This window comes from Cryptomeria japonica, chromosome 6 (assembly GCF_030272615.1).
Source record: "Cryptomeria japonica chromosome 6, Sugi_1.0, whole genome shotgun sequence".
NCBI classification, from domain to species: domain Eukaryota; kingdom Viridiplantae; phylum Streptophyta; class Pinopsida; order Cupressales; family Cupressaceae; genus Cryptomeria; species Cryptomeria japonica.
The window spans coordinates 496,274,922-496,295,838 of NC_081410.1; the positions used below are offsets into that span (position 1 = coordinate 496,274,922).

The 20,917-nt window shown below is 36.1% G+C and overlaps 1 protein-coding gene across 3 annotated transcripts in view; it reads left to right on the forward strand.

Annotated features, from left to right (window-relative positions):
* Window positions 1–1,949: 1,949 nt before the first annotated feature.
* LOC131052880 (protein BUNDLE SHEATH DEFECTIVE 2, chloroplastic) overlaps window positions 1,950–20,917 on the forward strand; it is a 167,578-nt gene continuing 148,610 nt past the window's right edge. The window contains exons 1-2 of one of the 3 annotated variants that reach the window (XM_057987523.2): window positions 1,950–2,314; window positions 2,517–2,553. In XM_057987523.2, coding sequence (XP_057843506.1) covers window positions 2,036–2,314; window positions 2,517–2,553 — 316 coding nt within the window. In that variant the 5' untranslated portion in view covers window positions 1,950–2,035. The remainder of the gene's footprint in view (window positions 2,315–2,516; window positions 2,554–20,917) is intronic. The other 2 variants (XM_057987524.2, XR_009107520.2) reach the window with 2 other exon arrangements.

Here is a 20,917-nt window from a genome sequence, read left to right on the forward strand (position 1 = left end):
ACCATCAAAAATTAATATTAATGATTTTTTTTTGTGAATAAATTATAAAAAAATTGGTACAAGTTAAAAATATTACGATTCACTACAAAATTTTGATTTCTAAAAAAATTGCCTAAGATTATGCTCATTTGTAGTGGAATCACTTGGATTTTCATACAATTTTTAAGTGGTCATTTTTAAAGTATATACCTTGAGCTATAGACGTAAATATGTTTCAAACAACAAGCCTTTTTCTTTGTTACTTTTAGCCCTTTATGGTAGGAAAACATGATCTTATGTTTAGGCATGCATGGATACTAAAATTGTTGCACAATCAAGTGATACTTTTTTGTGTAATATTATTAAATACTCTTTTAATAAAGAAAGGCGTAGTCCCCAAGACTCAAGGCAATGAAAAATGTAACATATTTTTATATTACTTAATAGTAATATGATAAACCTGTATAATTGTGAGGGTGAAATTTTATACCCACATAATTTTCCATTTAGTTTTGTGTTTATTTTGAGGGAGTGCTATGATATATAGATAAATTAATAAAAGGACATAATGTTATACAAAGTTGAGTTCCTTTCATTAGGTTTGTCACACACTACTTACATGTATATATACACCTACTACTTATCCCCTTAAACAAATGTTGTTCATACACCTTCTTACATTCATCCTATCCACTTGATAACGATAATTATGCTCACTTTTATTCCTATGAACATGTTATTCATCAAAATCTAGTCCCCCTTTTTTTATTTCAAGACTAGTTTATGATCACAGACTTGTCCCACCCAAATTTAAAAAATTAAAATTAAAATATGACTAATTGCCCACTTTACACTTCTTGTTTAAGGTTGACCAAACACAAGTTTTTGTAATATGTTTCTACATCCTTGAATTTAAAGGAATTTGATCCATTCTTTCTAATCATTTGGTGACTTAGGAGCTATGTTCACATATAATTCATATTAACACTTTAATTAATTTGCTAAAATTAATCTAGTTTTACACTTTTAGAAGCATTTATATGACTAAAGATTGTTGTGTTCAAGTATTATTCATTTTTTAAGGATTGATCTAGGTGAAAGCTTCTTGTGATGTAATAATAATCATTTAAGACGTTTTCAAATATTAGTAGTCCCCTAGACTTACAAGAAGAAGAAGTTAGGAGCAATTAGGTGAGCTGAAGGACAAAAACTAATATAATATACATGACAAGTTTTATAGTTGCAAATGATTTTTAGATTAGTGGATTTGTTTGCATAGGGTCAATAGAAAATTCTAATCCCAAGACAATTACCACTTTATCATCTACTATTCTTGATCCTAAGGCTTATTATATCCATATTTTACTAAGTCTTTGAGCATTCATTAGTTATAAAGCTAAGTACACTTATTTTCTATTTATATTTTCACACATTTCATTCACTAAACTCAATATTCAAATCATCTCAACTCAATAATTGATTTGATCTAAATTAATTGTATTTACATTATACATTTTATTGTATTAGCTTAGACTAAGCTTGATATATATGAGTGTATGTGTGTCTGTATGTATATATATATATGTGTGTGTGTATGTTTACGGTTCTAGGTGGTCTTTTATCAAGACTCTAAGTAGTTTAGATAGCTCGTTAGACAAAAATTCTAGTGATATATTTTCTTTGTATGTGCTGCTTATGATTAGTTTTTGATTTTAGCTGGCTGTTAATGTGCTGCTATGTGCTGAGAGCTTGCTTATAAGAATAGCTTGTTTTGCTGCTTTTAGTGAAAAAAATAAATATAATATTAACATCTCATTGATAAAAAGAATAATACCTTCAAATTATATTTCTTGCAGTCATTTAGAGAGAAGTATCTAAAATATCTGTTTATTTAAAAAAAATTTAAATCGAAATTGAACTGTTTTTTTTGGCTGTTTAAAGAGGCCGAATTAGAACTCACATAAATTCTATTTTCTCAAACGCTAATTACAAAATAACATATTTTATATCCGAGTGTTAGCTGAACCGAAGGCATAGATTTTTAGTTCATTATAACATGGCGATATCCTCTTTTCCTTGCAGGTTTCATCCACATTCTCAATCAAATCCTCTATTCATCTCTGTACCTCCCAATAATTCTGTCAAACAAGCTCTGTATAAATGTAATCCTCTATCACGCACTTGTAGAAGAAGAAAATTGAGGTGTCAAGCAAGATTTATTGATCCTTCAAATATATTTTTTGTTGACATATACAAGCCACCAAATTTGCAGACATTTATAATAGCCTCGAGCGTTTTGGCTGGAATTTTATTGTCCCTGTACTTCGGTTTGAAGGTAAGCAACTCCCATATTTTGGAAACATTGTTTAGCCAAATGTAGATGGGAATACTATGCTTTTGTACCAATCTTAGCTGAGAATCAGCTTAGTGTGGATTATTGATATGTTTTTAGATTTTTGATTTTTCTAGTAGTAGCATTTCTGAAATTCTGGATATGGAGTGTGTAAAGAGTAATATGAATAATTTACAATGTACAGGGCGACCCTGTTCGCTGTGAAAGGTGTGCAGGAAATGGTTAGAAATCTCTTTCCCACGCTTTTGTGTAAATTCATGAAATCACACTGAAATTCTAAAATAGAGATGGATAATTGCTTCAGGTTGGGTATAAAACTTTGGCCCTTTTCAAATGCATGACTTTTTAAAGTCTTAGAAACAAATACCATGATGAATTGAAGAGAAATATTGTTCAAGTTGATGATTTCTAAGCTTCGTAGAGGCCGCCTTTAACAGGGATCATGCTCAAGTTATGGGTTGCCTTATTAGGGTGGGAGACTTAAATAATTTGGGACGCACGAATTTGTGGACATGGCCAAGCTTAAATATATCCCATAATTAATTTTGTAAAAATGATTTACATTCAAATGTACCTCAATAATCATTACATCAGGCTAGCTTCATGTCCATACACATCTTATTGTTGCGTGGGATTTGAACCTGGATCACACCCTTCTGAATTACCCCTCAATAGAATTATGTCAGAACACCTGGACTTGTTTGAGCTGAATTTGGGCTCTAATTAGACATTCCATTGAATTAATCAATATGCTTTTTTTTATTCTAGTGTGGTGCGACCTTGTCGGAGCTGGAAAAGGATTTCAATTATAGCCTGTAATCGGGAGGCCTTTCATTTTTGTGACTGAAAAAGGGAACATAGACAATGTTTTGGGCTATTAGGGGAGTTCATGCTGGAGCATCCATTATTGGCTCTTCTCATCCATATCTAATTGTCTCATTAGTCATCAAGACTCTTAAAGGAAGGGAAACAACCTATTGCTTCATAGGGTCAGGACTTACTCTATCCGTTCCTTGATTAATAAATATGCTTTTTTAATTCTAGTGTGGTGCGGCCTTATTGGAGCTATTAAAGGGTTTCGATTATAGGCAGTTGTCGGGAGGCCTTTGATTTTTGTGACTGGAAAAGGGAACACAGAAAATGTTTTGGACTATCAGGAGAGTTCATGCTCTAGCATCCATAATTGGCTATTCTCTTCCGTATCTAATTAAGTCTCATTAGTCATCAAGAGTCTTCAACGAAGGGAAACAACCTACTGCTTCATAGGGTCAGGATTTACGCTATCCGTTCCTTGATTAATAAATATGCTTCTAGTATGGTGCGGCCTTATCGGAGCTGTTAAAGGGTTTCAATTATTACCTGTGGTTGGGAGGCCTTTGATTTTTGTGACTGGAAAAGGGAACACAAACAATGTTTTCGACTATCAGGAGAGTTCGTGCTCTAGCATCCATTATTGGCTATTCTCTTCCATACCTAATTAAGGCTCATTAGCAGTCAAGAGTCTTCAATGAAGGGAAACAACCTATTGCTGCATAGGGTCAGGACTTACTATATGCATATATTGATTAATAGATGTATCATGTAACCTATCATTTATTCTCTTTGTTCACAGCTTTCTGTTTCTGTTTTCTTTATTCTTTACAAATATATTATGTTTTGACATATTTCTTTTTTGTATATCTACCTGGCTACTACACACTTTGATTCGTAATGAAATGTTATATGATATAAATTGGAATCGAAATTATGTTAATGTTCACAAATGGCCTGAGTCAATCTATAGGACTGGGGTGCATTTTCTTCAATAATAGCCAGAAAGAATCCACAGGAAAGGAGAACCGGAAAATCCTTTGCTCTGGAAAAAGATATCAAGACTTACTTTTATGTTTTACTAGTCACTTGGATTTCTAATGTCTGATTTTATACAACGAGGAACATTTGAGAGCTTAATTTGTAGCGTTGTTTCCAAGCCTAGCTGGACTTAATGTGATTAAGCAAGTAATATTGATTCCCTCACAATAATCAGCAAGGCATGACATCCTGCATAAAACTAATGCAAGTCATGACATTAAACATTGGGCGTCACACCTGTATAAAGTTGGCCTTGGTTACACCTGTAGAAAGAAGGGCTCACAATTCTTCACAGGAAGATCCTGTGTACTTGGAATTAAGAACTAGGGAGAAAGAAAAAGTATTATATTGAAGAGTTTAATCCCACTTGGAATCATCATCAAACAGCATACATAGGGGCCAATATCCCTTGGAGAGCCAAAATTTTTATCGCTCAGTTAAGAACTAACTCTCTCCAACTCCATTGTGAAACCGGGCATTGGAAAAGACCAAAAGAAGCTTGGGAAGAAAGAGTGTGTATTTTTTGCACCTCCGGAAAAGTGGAAACAGAAAACACTTAATCTTAGAGTGTGATGCCTTTAAGGACAGCAGAGACAGTTATGTAAATACCTTTGCAGCCAGCTCTTGGGATAATTTATTCAGTGAGGAGTCTGTGGAGAAGTTGGGGGTGCTCAGCACGTTGCATAGGAAAAGGGCTGAAATGCAGAAGTTTGTTTGTGAGGCGGTCTGTCCCATAGGCTATTTTTAGCCTCGTGGACGTTAAAATAATTTCTTCTTTTTCTTCTAAGTAGGTGAGAGAGAACACCTTGACATATCATCCCTTATATTCGTTTGTATCCTGCTTTTAGTTGTGGAACTTTTTGACATTCCTCCCTTTCTCCTTTATGTCCAGTTTTCAAATGTTGAACTTTTCTGATCATATTTTCTGCCCTTGCCAGAAGAGTTGAATCCTGATCTGCATACATTCATTTTCCATTTTTACTCTACTCATGATGATTGTACGGAGCATTCCCAGAGTTCATTTTTCAGATACAGGTCTATCTTCTTGTGTTTGCATGGATCCTTGATGTTATCTTCTGTATGTCAATGAATGTATAGTTCCATAGTCTCTATTTATACACTCTAATTGTTCTTTCTAGGCATCAGTACAATGTTTGCTTCCCTTCTATAACAATATTGGTTTCCTGCAATCAGAACTAAAGCTCCAATTCAGCAGACAATGCACTAAGTATAGACTTAATGTGTGATAAATGGAAATTGATTAATACTGAAATGAAATTTAACAAGACTGAAATTGCTTTGGTAACTAAGATTTGTATGGAGCTTAACCTGATGAGATTGACTTTGATTTTATGTGTCTTTTATGTTGTTAGTGTTGGTGTGAAAATTGACATGGAAAACTTTGGCGTATGTTTACTACTCTATCTGATAAAATAAATACATGAATGAATAATAGAATGACAATACAAACCACATAAAGGAGTAAAATTTACCTTTATTCACACATGAAATTATTATAGAAGAAGACCAAAGATGGTCAGCCAAGGATTAAAGTGGATCTGACTAGATCATACTCATTTCTTGACGATACACAAACTATTTAAAGGACTTGATGGTTGCCAAGAGTGCTTTCATTTCACCTATCAAATGCATTTGAGGAAGGTAGGTAGTTGAAGCAAAGACATAGCACATCATCACTCAATAACAAACACAAAGCATACATTTATCGTAAACACAAATGCATACATTCTACAATTTCTCTCTAACACAATACGTAGTCTCTACTATGTCTCATCATAAAATGAGAAATCATCATCATCATTATAATCAAATAAGGAGATTGTAAGCATGATCTGTTAATTGCAATTAATTATCTCAGCACAATTTTTGTTAACATAAAGATATAGCTCATCCATAAAGCATAACAAATCGATGTAATATATAACCAACTATCAAAAACTACTATGAACACTTTGTGTCCAAAATGAGTGTCACTATTATGGGAACTAGATACAATGAGTGTGATTATGGTTGCAAAGTGGTTGGTGTTGCTGGGAATAAGCAGGAGACTCTCGGGTGAGGCAAACCGAGAAGGATGAAGGGTGATCCCAGAGACACGGGACTCGAGCCGAAGACTTTCTGGACAATTAGATTAGGAAAATAAATTGAAAAAAGAAAGAAAGAAAAAAAAAAAAATTGAAAAAAATAAAAATGAATAAATATATATTTTTTGCAAGTGGTGGTGGGACCACCACGGGAGACCACCGTGTGGTGGGACACTGTACGGTGCACCACTGTGTGGTGGGGCCCGTGCGGTGGGACACCGTCCGGTGCACCACCGTCGACGGAGGTCACTGGCCTTTGAGGGTGGAACTCGGCTGGTATTCATCCACCGTACGACCTTCCCAGTCACTGTACGGGAGACCAATCACCGTACGACACCAAGCTTCGGGTGACACCAGTCGTCGTACGGCTCAGCCACCGTATAAGTTCACTCCACCGTACGACAGACTACTCCATCGTACGACAGACTACTCCATCGTACGACAGATAACCTCTGTACGGGCTCGGGACATTGCAGTCTGTAGGCCTGAAGGAGCACGGCGGCGGCGGTTAAAAAGAGGGTGAAAGGAAAAATACCACAGCACGACAGGGATAAATGGTGGTGATGGCACGTGAAAAAAAAAACGACGACTAGATTGAAAAATCATTCGATGGAGTTTGGAGCCAAGATGTTGAAAAATTTAGAGTGGAGAAGGTTTTTGGCATCTTAAAAAAAACAAAACGCCGATAGAAATGATGTGTGCCATAGACTTCCGTGTGGTTTTGAAGGTTGTAAATTGGTGTTGGCGGCGGGGGCGCTACCCCTCGACCCCGTCTTGTGCCCCCAGACCCCGCGAGGAGCGCTGCCCCTCGACCCCGTTGGGGGCATTGCCCCCAGACCCCCAGTTTATTTTTGAGCTACAATACACTTTTGAGTTGGGTGAAGACATCAGAGAAGTCACGGTAAGTGTTGGGGTTGTTCCGTATTGTGAGAAAGAAGCCTGAAGCTAAGCATTGGCGGGGAAGCCATAAGTCGTAGAGGGAGACGGATTTGGAGGTTGCGAACAAATAGAGTTTGAGGGAAGACATTGCAGGCCTGCGAAGTCGTACGACACCGGGGAGTTATTTAGTTCAGTTATCAGCCTTTGGGGAGTGTGATGGAGGATTTGAGGCGTCTCCTAGCCTTTGTGCCAGAAGGTTGTGGCCACTTCCAGGCATGAATGGTACGCTTTGAGGAACTTGGAGTATGTCTTCGCTGGACGTGAGGTTGCCTTGGTGGATGCACAGAGGGCTCAGGAGGAGCTGACCACCAAGTTGGAGGTAGTAGTAGTGTGAGACTTAGCTCAGTGTACCCAGGAGTTGGATGTCGAGAGGGCAACATGGGTGGCTATCGATGACAAATTGGCTAGGGAGACAGTATCATTTGAGTAGCAGTTGGTGGAGGCTGAAAAGCGTGTTTTGTAGACAAGTTTGGTTTAGGCACAGGAGGATTGTGATGTCAAGGAAAAAAATAAAAAATAAAAAATAAAATGACCTCCTTGCAGAAGCAATAATGGTGAAATCCGCACTTGAGCATCGGATGGTAGTAGAAAAGGGTTTTCAGGCGAGGACGCAGCAGGTGTATGAGTTCCGGGCTCAACTGGCGTCGGCAGTTCCTGTAGTTCCATACCTTGAGTCTATTTAATGTATGAACATCATCTCTATTTTGTATTAAGTCGTCCGGAGACGACTTCTTTTCTTGGGGGGGATGATGTTGCTGGGAATAATCATTATGTTATGTTGTCGTTGGTAATAATGGGTTACGACAGTCAGTTAGTTGTCCCGAAGGGTAGTTGGATGCGACGGTTGGTCGCACCCCTTCGGGTATTATATATTGCATACCTTTCCTTCTTAGTATCATCATGATAGTCGTATCTGGGTGTGATGTTATAAGCACTGATGTACATGGACTGTTGAATTAATACAGAGACTGGTTCTTTAATATATTTCCATTATGTACTGTGCATTTACTTTCTGCATTTAATCGTTTACCCGTATGTGGCAAACAGTTGGGCCTTACACTTTTGATAATTGGGTGATTGAAAATATTTGGAAAACCATGAGAGAGCATATGTTAACTAACAATTGGATAGTTTAAATGTCTAAAAAGGTACAATACACAAAAAAACCAGGGATACATAGGGACACATCCCTAGGGATTTTCCATCTGTCCTGTCCTCATCATGTTGTGGAGACATGGGTATGCGTTATAAATGTCCTTGAGCCATCCTTGATATCCCTTGTATGTTTGGAAATGACACTCAGTCATATAGGGATGACTAAGGATGTCAATAATGAATGTCCCTTGCCCACCCTAGGGACAACTAACTATCTCTAGATGACAATCACAGTTTTTAATACAAGCTCAAAGATTGTTCTGCATTTATTTTTCTTTTCTATAAATAAGCATAATTGTTAATAAATATATTCCTTGACTGTTGTCTGCACCTATTGATTCATTCTTCCCCCCAAAAAAGCTTTGCTAGAATCATGGAATAAATTTTGTGAACCCTTAAAAAGCAAATGGATTCATTACTCTTTCACAACTAGATGGCACAACTCTATATCTAATTCTCTTATAAGATTTGAATGCAAATTAATATGGATCATCTTGATTACAAAGCTGTGGATTCTTTATTTTGTAAGTCAAATGTTCTGAAATGAATTTGTGATCAATTTAGAAAGACTATACGGCATAGCATAATTCAACTACTTTATTAAAGATTGGAACCATGAAATGTTGTCTACCTTTGTTAAAACTATGTCCATACACCACCACCTAGCTTAAATTGTTATTCATGCCTTTGCTATGATACTACTAACAATCACTGTGAATATGATCTTACCATGGCTGAAAGTTGAAACCTAAAAATTCTACTTGTCAAAAAAACGTCCATAAACACAGTTATAATGTTTCCCTCTGTATATTGTATACCATATTTTCAGTTCATTCATATACAGGTGAAGCTTGTGTGTGGTTAAAGTGGCCTTGTATAGATTTGAAGCAACCTGAATTGCCATGCTACAACTCATTGGTAATAGAGTACTGCAAGGATTTCAATGTCAAAGATATTGCATTACCAAAGTATAGTAAGACTATGACTTGTTAGTTGGCTAAGCATAAAAAAATATTACTTGAAATGAAATTTAAAAGTCATTCAAAGAGATAGAAAGGCATGACCGCTAATTTAATCATGTTAATGCATGATAGCTTCGGTAAGATAAATGATTGAATGAGAGATAAATGAAGTCTCTCATTCAATCATTTATCCTATCTATAAATTATGATGAAAAACTTCAAGCTATTAAGCTTTCATTTGATAACCATTCTTCATTTGTATATGATCAATCTACTTAGTTCGATCAAATGCTTAACTATTGATAATCATCCTATAGCATAGAATCCTGATTAATATCGGTTATATTATTTGTGTTCACCGATTATTAAATCGGGCTAACCAATGTATTCCGATTTATATCAGTTAAATTTAACAGTGAACAATCATGATTATCGGATTAACTAAACACCGATTGGTATCGGTTGGCAATGTAAGCTTGCACCGATTGATATCGGGTTAAGTATGCGCCAATTGATATCGGGTGGCAAGGTAAATACGCACCGATTGGTATCGGGTTGTTAAGTTAAGCATACACCGATTGGTATCGGGCTGTTAAGTTAAGCATACACCGATTGGTATTGGTTTGTTAAACATGCACCGTTTGTAATTACTGCGATAAGCCAAGGGGCACGATCAAGTAATGTCTTGCTCGGTCATGTCTAAAGACCGGTCAAGGCATTGCTTGATACTACCGAGCTTGCATATACATATCAATTGGCATTTGTGAGAAGGACATCAAAATCAATAAATGCTCTTCTCACCTGTCATACAAAAGAAGATAGTCAGATTTATCATATAAATAGATAATACATAGATCAAGAAAATATACACTAGAATATAACTTGCATATTGAATTGAGAATTGAACATCATTTACATAGTCTCAGAGCTATAGTTAAATCGAACCTGAGGCTGTTCAATTTTGTGGAAAATTCAAAACAACTATATATTCAACATCACAATTCTTCTAATGGCTAGCGCTATCAGATTTAAAGATAGACTCGGAGGAGGTGATGACTTCTCAGCATGGAAGTTCAGAATTCAGATGATTCTAAAAGAAAATAAAGTCGAATCATTTGTAAAAACTGAAACTGCAGAATCTGAGACTGAACCTAACAAAACAACTTGGAGAGAGGGAAATGAAAAGGCCATCAAAATCATAGTTGATGGGGTGAGAAATAATATTATGCCCATCATAAGGAAACATGAAACAACCTACAACATGTTCAAAGCACTTGAAGATGCATTTGAGATATCTAATGCTAGTAGAACCTTGGCTTTAAAAAGAGAAATAAATCACATAGCCATGATCAAAGGAGAATCAGTCAATGCCTACTTCATGCAAATATCAGCCCTAAGGGATGAACTGACAACTCTTGGATATGAGATCCAAAGCAAAGAATTAACACTCATTGCTCTAGATGGGTTGCCTAGCATATGGGAAACATTCGTCCAAGGCATCAGTGCGAGGGATGAATTTCCAAAATTCGATAGGCTAAAGGCTGACTGTCTCCAAGAGGAATCAAGGTAAAATAATAAAGGGATCAAGCGAAAGAATATAGATGAAGATCTCCAAGTTCTAAATACAAACTCAAACAAGAAAAGCAAGCAGAAACAATTTAGAAAGAGAAAAGGTCGTCATGGCAAGAACACCTTCAAGAAGGACCTTTCACAGATTCAATGTTACAGATGTGACAAATTTGGGCACTATGTTGCCAAATGTTCAGAAAGAGCCAAACAACAAGCCACATTTGCCAAAGCAGGAAAATCTAAAAGGGAAGAAGACCCCGAGAAGTATGTACTCTATTTAGCACTCACAAACCAAGCATCAAACAAAGTTAACTCCTGGGTGATCGACAGTGGCTCATCCAGACACATTACAGGATTCAGAGAAGTGCTAGACTCCATGAAAGAGAAGAATGATGAGGAAGTAACTATTGGAGATGACTCCACACATCTAGTCAGAGGAGTTGGAACCTGCACCATCAAACTAAAATCAGGTGTATCATTACAACTTAAAGGAGTACTATATGTCCCAGGCATCAAGAGAAACCTAGTCTCAATATCAGCACTGGAGGACAATGGTTACAGAGTGACCTTCATGGACAACAGAGTATTGGTTTGGCCAAAGAATTCATCCATCAAGAAAGCTAAAACTATTGGTCAAAGACAAGGCTACTTGTATGAGCTATGCACAGAGCCCAATTTAGTCCTAATCCATGAAACTACAGATGCTAATGAAGTATGGCATAGAAGACTAGGCCACTTGGATTTTATAGCTTTATCATCAATGGGAGACCTTGTCACAGGCCTACCTAAGTTAAAGCAATATCATTCAGGGGCATGCAAAGGATGTGCCCTAGGTAAAAATACTAAGGGTGCTTTTCAAAATAGTACTAGGAAAACAAGTAAAATTTTAGAGTTAGTTCATTCTGATGTATGTGGACCTATGTCTGTACCTTCTTTAGGGGGATTTTTGTACTATGTAATATTTGTTGATGACTACTCTAGGAAAACTTGGATCTACTTTCTGAAATGTAAAGAATCAGAAGAGATCCACAATAGGTTTAAAGAATTCAAATCACTAATAGAGAACTACTCAGGAAATAAAATTAAAACCCTAGGAACTGATAATGGGGGGGAATACACATCAGAATTATTTAAAGATTTTTGTAAAAATTCAGGGATTAAGAGGGAGTTAACAATACCTTATAATCCTCAACAAAATGGGGTAGCTGAGAGGAAAAATAGGACAATCGTTGAAGCTACCAAAGCTATGATTCTTGATCAGAATCTAAATGTCAATCTTTGGGCAGAAGCAACTAGCACTGCTGTATATATTCAAAACAAATGTCCTCACTCCCATCTTGAAGATAAGACCCCAGAGGAAGTCTTTACTAAATCAAAACCAGATATCAGCCACCTTAGGATATTCGGATGCCCTGTCTATATTCATGTACCCAGGGAGAAAAGATTAAAATTAGAGCCTTCTGGAAAAAGGGGAATCCTTGTAGGATATAGTGTAACCTCCAAGGCCTACAAGATCTATATACCTGGTCAAAAGAATATTGAACTAAGTAGGGATGTGATCTTTGAAGAAGACTTAGCCTTCAAAAGAGCCCAAAGCTCACTAGAGCCTGAAGTCTATATCCCTACCCCTAGCATAGATGAAGATCCTACTCCTGAGCTTCAGAGGGAGAATCCTGAGGAAACTATAGGTGAAACTCAAAGTCCACCTAGAGAAAACCTCAAGAAAAGACCACTATGGGCCACCAAGACTGTAGCAGAAGCTCAAAAGTTTGTTGCTCCTTCAGGAACCTTCAGGGAAAGAAAAAGGCCTAATAAATTCACTAGCAATGTTGCGCTTATGAATGATCTCTCTAAAGCCGAACCAAACAATGTATCAGATGCACTTGAACATCAAGTATGGAAGGATGCCATGTCTGAAGAATATTAGTCCATTATGAAAAATGATGTTTGGGAGATTGTTCCTAGGCCAACTAAGAAATCTTTTGTTTCATCTAAATGGCTTTTTAAGATCAAACATGCTGCAGATGGCAGTATTGAGAAATACAAGGCCAGATTTGTAGCTAGAGGGTTTTCACAAAGGGGAGGAATAGATTATGAAGAAACATTTGCACCTGTTGCCAGGTATACATCAGTAAGAGCTGTACTAGCCATTGCAGTAGCAAAGGGGTGGAAGGTACACCAGATGGATGTTAAGACAACATTTCTAAATGGTGAGATCTCAGAAGAAGTCTACCTAGAGCAACCTGAAGGGTTTGAAATTCATGATGCAGAGTCTCATGTGTGTAGACTCAAGAAAGCTCTCTATGGACTTAAATAGGCTCCCAGGGCCTAGTATGAAAGAATTGACACCTATCTCTCAGGACTAGGCTTCACTAAGAATGATGCAGATCCTAATCTCTACTTCAAAAGAAATAAAGGCGATATGCTAATATTGATTTTATATGTTGATGACTTATTAATCACAGGAAATGATCACCTTATAGATCAATGCAAGAAAGATCTATCCAAAGAATTTGATATGAAGGACTTGGGGCTCCTTCATTACTTCCTAGGATTGGAAGTATGGCAGAATTCTGACAACATTATACTAAACCAAGGAAAGTATACCTTGGACATTTTGAAGATATTCAGAATGCTAAACTGTAGGCCTATGACCTCTCCTATGGAAATCAATTTACATAAACTTAAAGAAGCAGCGGCAGAGTCACAACCCACCGACCCTACTCAATACAGACAGATGATTGGGTCCCTGATGTACCTGGTAAATACAAGGCCAGATATCTGTTATGCAATTAATCCTCTAAGTCAATTTATGTGTGAACCTAAGGAGATACACTTGGTTGCAGTAAAACACATTATGAGATACCTACAAGGTACCCTGAACCTTGGTCTCAAATATGAGAAAGTTGATATAGACCTACATGGATTTACAGATTTAGATTGGGCTGGAAGTGTGACTGACAGAAAAAGCACTTCAGGGTGTTGCTTCAGTCTAGGTTCAGTTATGATATCTTGGATCAGCAGGAAGCAGTCTTCTGTAGCTCAAAGCTCCATCAAGGCTGAATACATTGCAGCTTCTATGGCTGCCCAAGAAGCAATATGGTTTAGGAAGTTGTAATGTCTCCTACTAGGTTTAGTCTTGTCTTGACCATAATTAATATATTTCCATATACGTATGGCTTCAACTAAATTGGTTAGGACACAAATCTATCCTCACAAGAATCAAATGGTTGATATTGCATTGTTCAATCAATTAGTTTATTAATAGGTAAATTGTTCATCTATCATGCATCCATAATAAGTTTACAAATCCAAGTCCTTACCGATCTTAGGACCTTGCCTTCAAGGTTTATGGGTCGCCGATCCCTACCGTATCTTTGGGACTCATCTTATTAATGGGATTTAGGCCACCCCTCTTTGAAAAAACTCAATTCCTCACTTCTTGAATACTAACAGCAGTAGTGAGGATTTATTTACAAACATTTTCTTCTTACTATTTATTATCTTATGAGCTCTTTTGATTTACAATCTAATGTGTTATTTGTCTGTTTAAAACATTATATATATATAAATAAAGAAATAAATAATCAAACAAATAAATAAATGAATTAAATTCTATTATCAATTATTTATGTATTTGCTAATAATCTATTATATAGATTATTAATACTACCACTGCTTCAAACATTATTGGTTATTAATATTATAGTGGCTGGTAATGGCAGACAGATCTGACACATGTCAGATCTGGTCTGCCACTGTCATGAAATTATGTACTGCTATATTACATATTTCCGTCTATGCCAATATTATTGTTTAAGTTTTGTATAAAGACATTATCGGGCTTCATATATTAGGCATACATATTAAATAGCTTTCGATGCCTACCACCAAGAGAAGGATGTTACTGCCTATAGCTCAATAATGGTTCGGATCTGATATGATTGGTGGTTGCAGATTATACATAAATATTTTTTATTACCTATATGATTGTATTAGATTGTTTATTCTACATTCCTTATGCAATCGATTATGTGCCTACAGCCATTACTCTTGTGTTCCATTTTTCCCCACCCCCCCCTATTGGAAAGGTATCAATATCTCTTTAATATGTCTCGAAGGAATATAAGTCGAATGGTTGCATCTGTTCATTATCGTACCATTTGAATATTTAACCATCCATGGTAATCGCCTCCCTTAGTGGATATCTAATCGGTGATTAGTTAACATCATTTAATATATTTCTTTGGTGGCGATTAATACTTGCGACTTCCTGCTTGATACTCATGTCAGCAATTATGGAGGGTTGTCTGACGACCTTGGTTACTTTTTTTATGGATCGCTTGAATAAGACAATTTTCTGCAATAAGATTTTTATATCAATCCTATGCCACTGATTTTATTTGGAAGATGTCTACAATAACATTTGATTTATTTGTATAATTTCAGAATATTTTCATTAATGAATATTAATTAAATAATAATATTAATAAATAAATAAGTATTTAATAATTGCAATTAATTTTTTATTAATAAATATTATATTATATTAATTAATAATAATTATTTCATTTAAGGTTTTTTTATATATATAAGGATCATGGAGGGGACATGACAGACCGCCCTTCCTGAAATTGCTTGTCCTCAAGCAATCGACAATTTCTCAAATTGAACCGTATACATATGTATATATAATGACATGAAACATCTACATAGGATATGAAGTAATACACATGAAGTTTGGTAAATACATGCAAGGCTTGAAGAATACATGGAAATCTTGAAGCATAGACATAAGTGATGCATTTAATAATACACATAAAATATGAAGCGCACACGCCACATGGAGGTGCAAAACATGTATGTGAAAAACACACAGTAAAAACTCTATGCACAAACCCAATACATCGAGCATACACATGAACACATAAGACATGAGTCATCCATACGATTACACATAAGGTCTAAATCCAAAACATATGAGGTAAGAAGCATCTACGTAAAACATGGGGGATACACATGAATATACACCAGGCGTGAAGCTTATGTGTAATATACGTAACTACAATCAAGGTTTGCAACATACACGTGAAATACATGTAGTACATAAAGTATGGAGTATACACTTGACTTTTCTTAAGTAGCATGGAGTTCACATAGGAATTCACTTAAGTCAGGAAGTATATACGTGAATGCATATAAATTCACTTAAGTTATAGGGCATACAAAGCATGAAATATATACATAAACACACGTATGAGTCATAAATATAAGTGAATCATCTACAAGAATACATCCAAGGCATGAAATAAACATGTAGACATATAAATGCATGTAAGGCATGAAGTATACATGTCAGGCATGAAGCAATAAATACACGACAGACATGTAAGCATGAAGAAATGCACTTGAATATACATCAGACATGTGCATGAAGCATGATGTATGAAGTAGCACACATGTAAGTTATGAAGTAATATACATAAGGCATGGAACATTCACATAATATGAAAATACATTGAGGCATGAAGTATGTACATAAGAAATGTGAGGCTTGAAGCAATACACAAATACACATAAGGTACAAAGTATATATAAGAAAGGCATTCATCGAGTGAACACACTAAAGACACCAGTCATAAGGCACACATAAAGATGCAAGGCATGCTCTTTTAAGTTAAATATGAAGATGTTATTTAATAAAATTGATAATATAATAATCAGTTTACTATTAAGAGGTTCATTCAAATCTTTAATTTGAATTAACAAATAACTCATAATTAAATAATTGGTGCATAAGCCCATTCAGATATAAATTATTATTATTATTTGACAATACGGGGACATCACACGTCACCAGATGTGGGGTTATGACAACCCTCTCACTTTAGAGGAAAATCGTGAAGTCTCATAAATGAGACGATTTTCCCATATTATTAAATGTTAATTAATAAATGTTTTAATTATCGTATTTATTTAATCACAATAATCCAATGTCCAAAGAGGGGTTATGACAGAAGTTGCTTGTGGGGTTGTTTGGTGAGCTTATGAAACCCACTGTTATACACTGTGACAATCAAAGCTGCATAAAACTCTCAGTAAATCCAGTGTTCCATGACAGATGCAAGCATATTGAGATTCCATACTACTATGTGCGAGATATGGTAGACAGGAATGTGATCCAATTAGAATATGTTTGTATAGGAGATCAAACTGCAGATATTCTGACCAAACCTCTTTCCAGAGTGAAGGTTGATCACTTCAGAAAAGGTTTAGGTATGATAGAAAGGTAATTTGCTTTGTAATCTGTATTTGCATATCAATAAGATGTTTAATGTGTAAACTTCTTTGTCATGATAGGACATTTTTGGATTTTATCCCCTGGGTTCACATCTAAAGAGGTGACGATCTCTCAAGATAATGAACACTTGTATGTAGACATTATAAGGTGACGATCTTATGATGTCTAGACCAGTTATCATGTTGGGTCTCTGGTGTGTCATGGATGTGCCATGATTATGTTGTGGTAAAACTTTTGTATAAGATGTTGGTGCACATACCACAACTTGGATAAGATGAGAATTTAATCCTTCTCATATGATTATCCTTAAGTATTGCATGTTTAGGCAATACTGATATCACATGCTTAGGTGATATCCTGTCATTACAAGATTGACATGATGGACATTTGTATCACGTGTTTAGGTGATACTTCATATCATGTGATTAGATGATATGATTTTCTAGAGAGTCAGATTGTGTAAAGAATACTAACCATCATTTGAATTGTGATGCTTGATATATTGTTTTTCATTTATCTTACCTAGCTAAGAGGGAGTGTTAATGCATGATAGCTTCGGTAAGATAAATGATTGAATGAGAGATAAATGATTGAATGAGAGATAAATGAAGTCTCTCATTCAATCATTTATCCTATCGATAAATTATGATGAAAAACTTCAAGCTATTAAGCCTTCATTTGATAACCATTCTTCATTTGTATATGATGAATCTACTTAGTTCGATCAAATGCTTAACTATCGATAATCATCCTATAGCATAGAATCCCGATTAATATCGGTTATATTATTTGTGTTCACCGATTATTAAATCGGGCTAACCAATGTATTCCGATTTATATCGGTTAAATTTAACAGTGAACAATCATGATTATCAGATTAACTAAACACCGATTGGTATCGGGTGGCAATGTAAGCTTGCACCGATTGATATTGGGTTAAGTATGCACCGATTGATATCGGGTGGCAAGGTAAATACGCACCGATTGGTATCGGGCTGTTAAGTTAAGCATACACCAATTGGTATCGGTTTGTTAAACATGTACCGTTTGTAATTACTGCGATAAGCCAAGGGGCATGATCAAGTAATGTCTTGATCAGTCATGTCTAAAAGACATGACCGGTCAAGGCATTGCTTGATCGTACCCAGCTTGCATATACATATCAATTGGCATTTGTGAGAAGGACTTCGAAATCAATAAATGCTCCTCTGACCTGCCATACAAAAGAAGATAGTCAGATTTATCATATAAATAGATAATGCATAGATCAAGAAAATATACACTAGAATATAACTTGCATATTGAATTGAGAATTGAACATCATTTACAAATCAAATACCCAATTGAGAAATGTGCATTGAAGTATGGAACATATTGTTTTAAGATTTTTGACACTATCATTTTGTAGTTGTATCCTTTTGGTATTTTGTTGTATATGCACTTTATTGACATTGGAATTTCAAATGAAAATAATGAAATTTTGTTAATTTGTTTTTTGACTCATTTGAATTCCCAGTTCATATCTAATGTTATGTCAAGTGGTTATGTAATGAACATGGTGAATGCCTTGTCAAATAAATAATTGAAATTTCCTATATTTTTAATTGTCACCCCCTATTGTCCCTAGAAAAAGGCCTCATATCCCATAAGGCTTGTCATCCTTAAATGTGTCTTTTGTTGAAGATATAGCTGCGATAGAGATCCTCAATGCAATATTTATCTCTTCTTGTTTCGATTCATTAGCTTCCGTTTTCTTGCCTTGATCGCCTTGGGTGGCTGTCGGTGACTCTTCATGTTGCTGTGGCTGTTGGTGAAGTTGATGTGGTTGTCAGTATATTCGTGGCTATTGGTATTTATGTGGCTGTCGGTGCAGATGTAATTGTCCATGCCTTTCCCTCTTCTTTCGTGTGTCTCTTCTCTGGCATTTCCGATGCATATATTATTGGCTTCTCTCATTTGTCTCTGAAAAAAAGAAAAAAAGGAAAAAAAAGAAAAATCAAGAAGATGGTGAATGTAGTCTGTCAGATCAGATATATTATCTGTTTTCTGTGATTAGAGATTTCAGTCTTATGAAGGTTTATAGATTGTTTATGAGATGTATCATTTGACTTCATCGTTTTGATTGATTTGTAGAGAATCAGTTTTATCCTATTGTAATTGATAGTAATCTGAAACTATCATCAGCTGTATTCATTTTCAGAGATATAATAAAGTTCATTTTTGTGTGGGCTGGGTTTTTCACCCTCAGGTGGAGGGTTTTCCCAGGATAAATTCTGTGTATCTTGTTTCAGATTTCTGTGTTGCTAAAACATTAACATGGTATCAGAGCCAGGTTCCTCCTATAGAGCCTAACCGCTTGAAGGTAGATCCTGCGCTTTTGTCCTAGGATGGGCACTGCAGCTTACCATTCTGGCACACCCTGCTACAGGTGGATTTCTGTCACATTTATGTGGTTGGTCCATCACTTTGCTGTGGATGGTATTAAAGATAGTTCTTCAGATGATGCTTAAACTATGCACGGGGCAGATATTGTGAATAGATGATGAGTGATGGCGAGGGCCAAAGGCCACACAACCATCAGATCATCACTAGGTGCTTCGGTGTGATCAATCCAAGTGAATGGAAATTCCATTGTTGAGCAAAATTATAAAAGGACGAATCAGAGATTGCATTCAAGGAAGGAAGATTGCTTGCATTTCTTCGCAGAGGAAGAATCAACATTCAGAGGGAGTCTGACATATCGTCAGAAGTAACTTTGGACATGGAGGTTAGAAGATTGATTTCAGCTTCAGAGGAAGCATGACATTTCAGCTTGAGAGGGAGCTACCTCGTCATGAAGATTTGGTTAAAGCATTTTTCTTTGTGATGGAGAAATTTGAGGTGAAATAATGAGTTCTTCTCTGTGAGGGAGAAGTTCGAGGTGCAATCCCTTGCTAATGAGTTCTTCTCTGTGAGGGAGAAGTTCGAGGTGCAATCCCTTGTTAACGAGTTCTTCTCTGCGAGAGAAGTTCGAGGTGAAATCCCTTGATTAATGAGTTCTTCTTTGCGAGAGAAGTTCGAGGTGAAATCCCTTGATTAACAAGTTCTTCTCTGCGAGAGAAGTTTGAGGTGAAGTCCTTTGATCCACCCTCTGGGAGTAGCTATGGTGGAAGTCATGTGTATGACTTTATGATTTTATTTTTGGTTTCATTCACCCTCTAGGAATAGCTATGGTGAATATTGTTATTCTGAGATAACAACTTTATTGAATAAAATCTGTGATGAGTTTTTTTGTTGACATCTTCTGAGTTGCAGTTATGTGTACTTGTCATATGATGACATAATGAAGATCTCTCTCTTGCTAAGAGGGAGTGTTGAAGATATAGCTGCGATAGAGATCCTCAATGCAATATTTATCTCTTCTTGTTTCGATTCATTAGCTTCCGTTTTCTTTCCTTGATCGCCTTGGGTGGCTGTCAGTGACTCTTCATGTTGCTGTGGCTGTCGGTGAAGTTGATGTGGCTGTCGGTGAAGTTGATGTGGCTGTCAGTATATTCGTGGCTGTCGGTATTTATGTGGCTGTCGGTGCAGATGTAACTGTCCGTGCCTTTCCCTCTTCTTTCGTGTGTCTCTTCTCTAGCATTTCCGATACATATATTATTGGCTTCTCTCATTTGCCTTTGAAAAAAAAAAAGAAAAAAAAAGAAAAATCAAGAAGATGGTG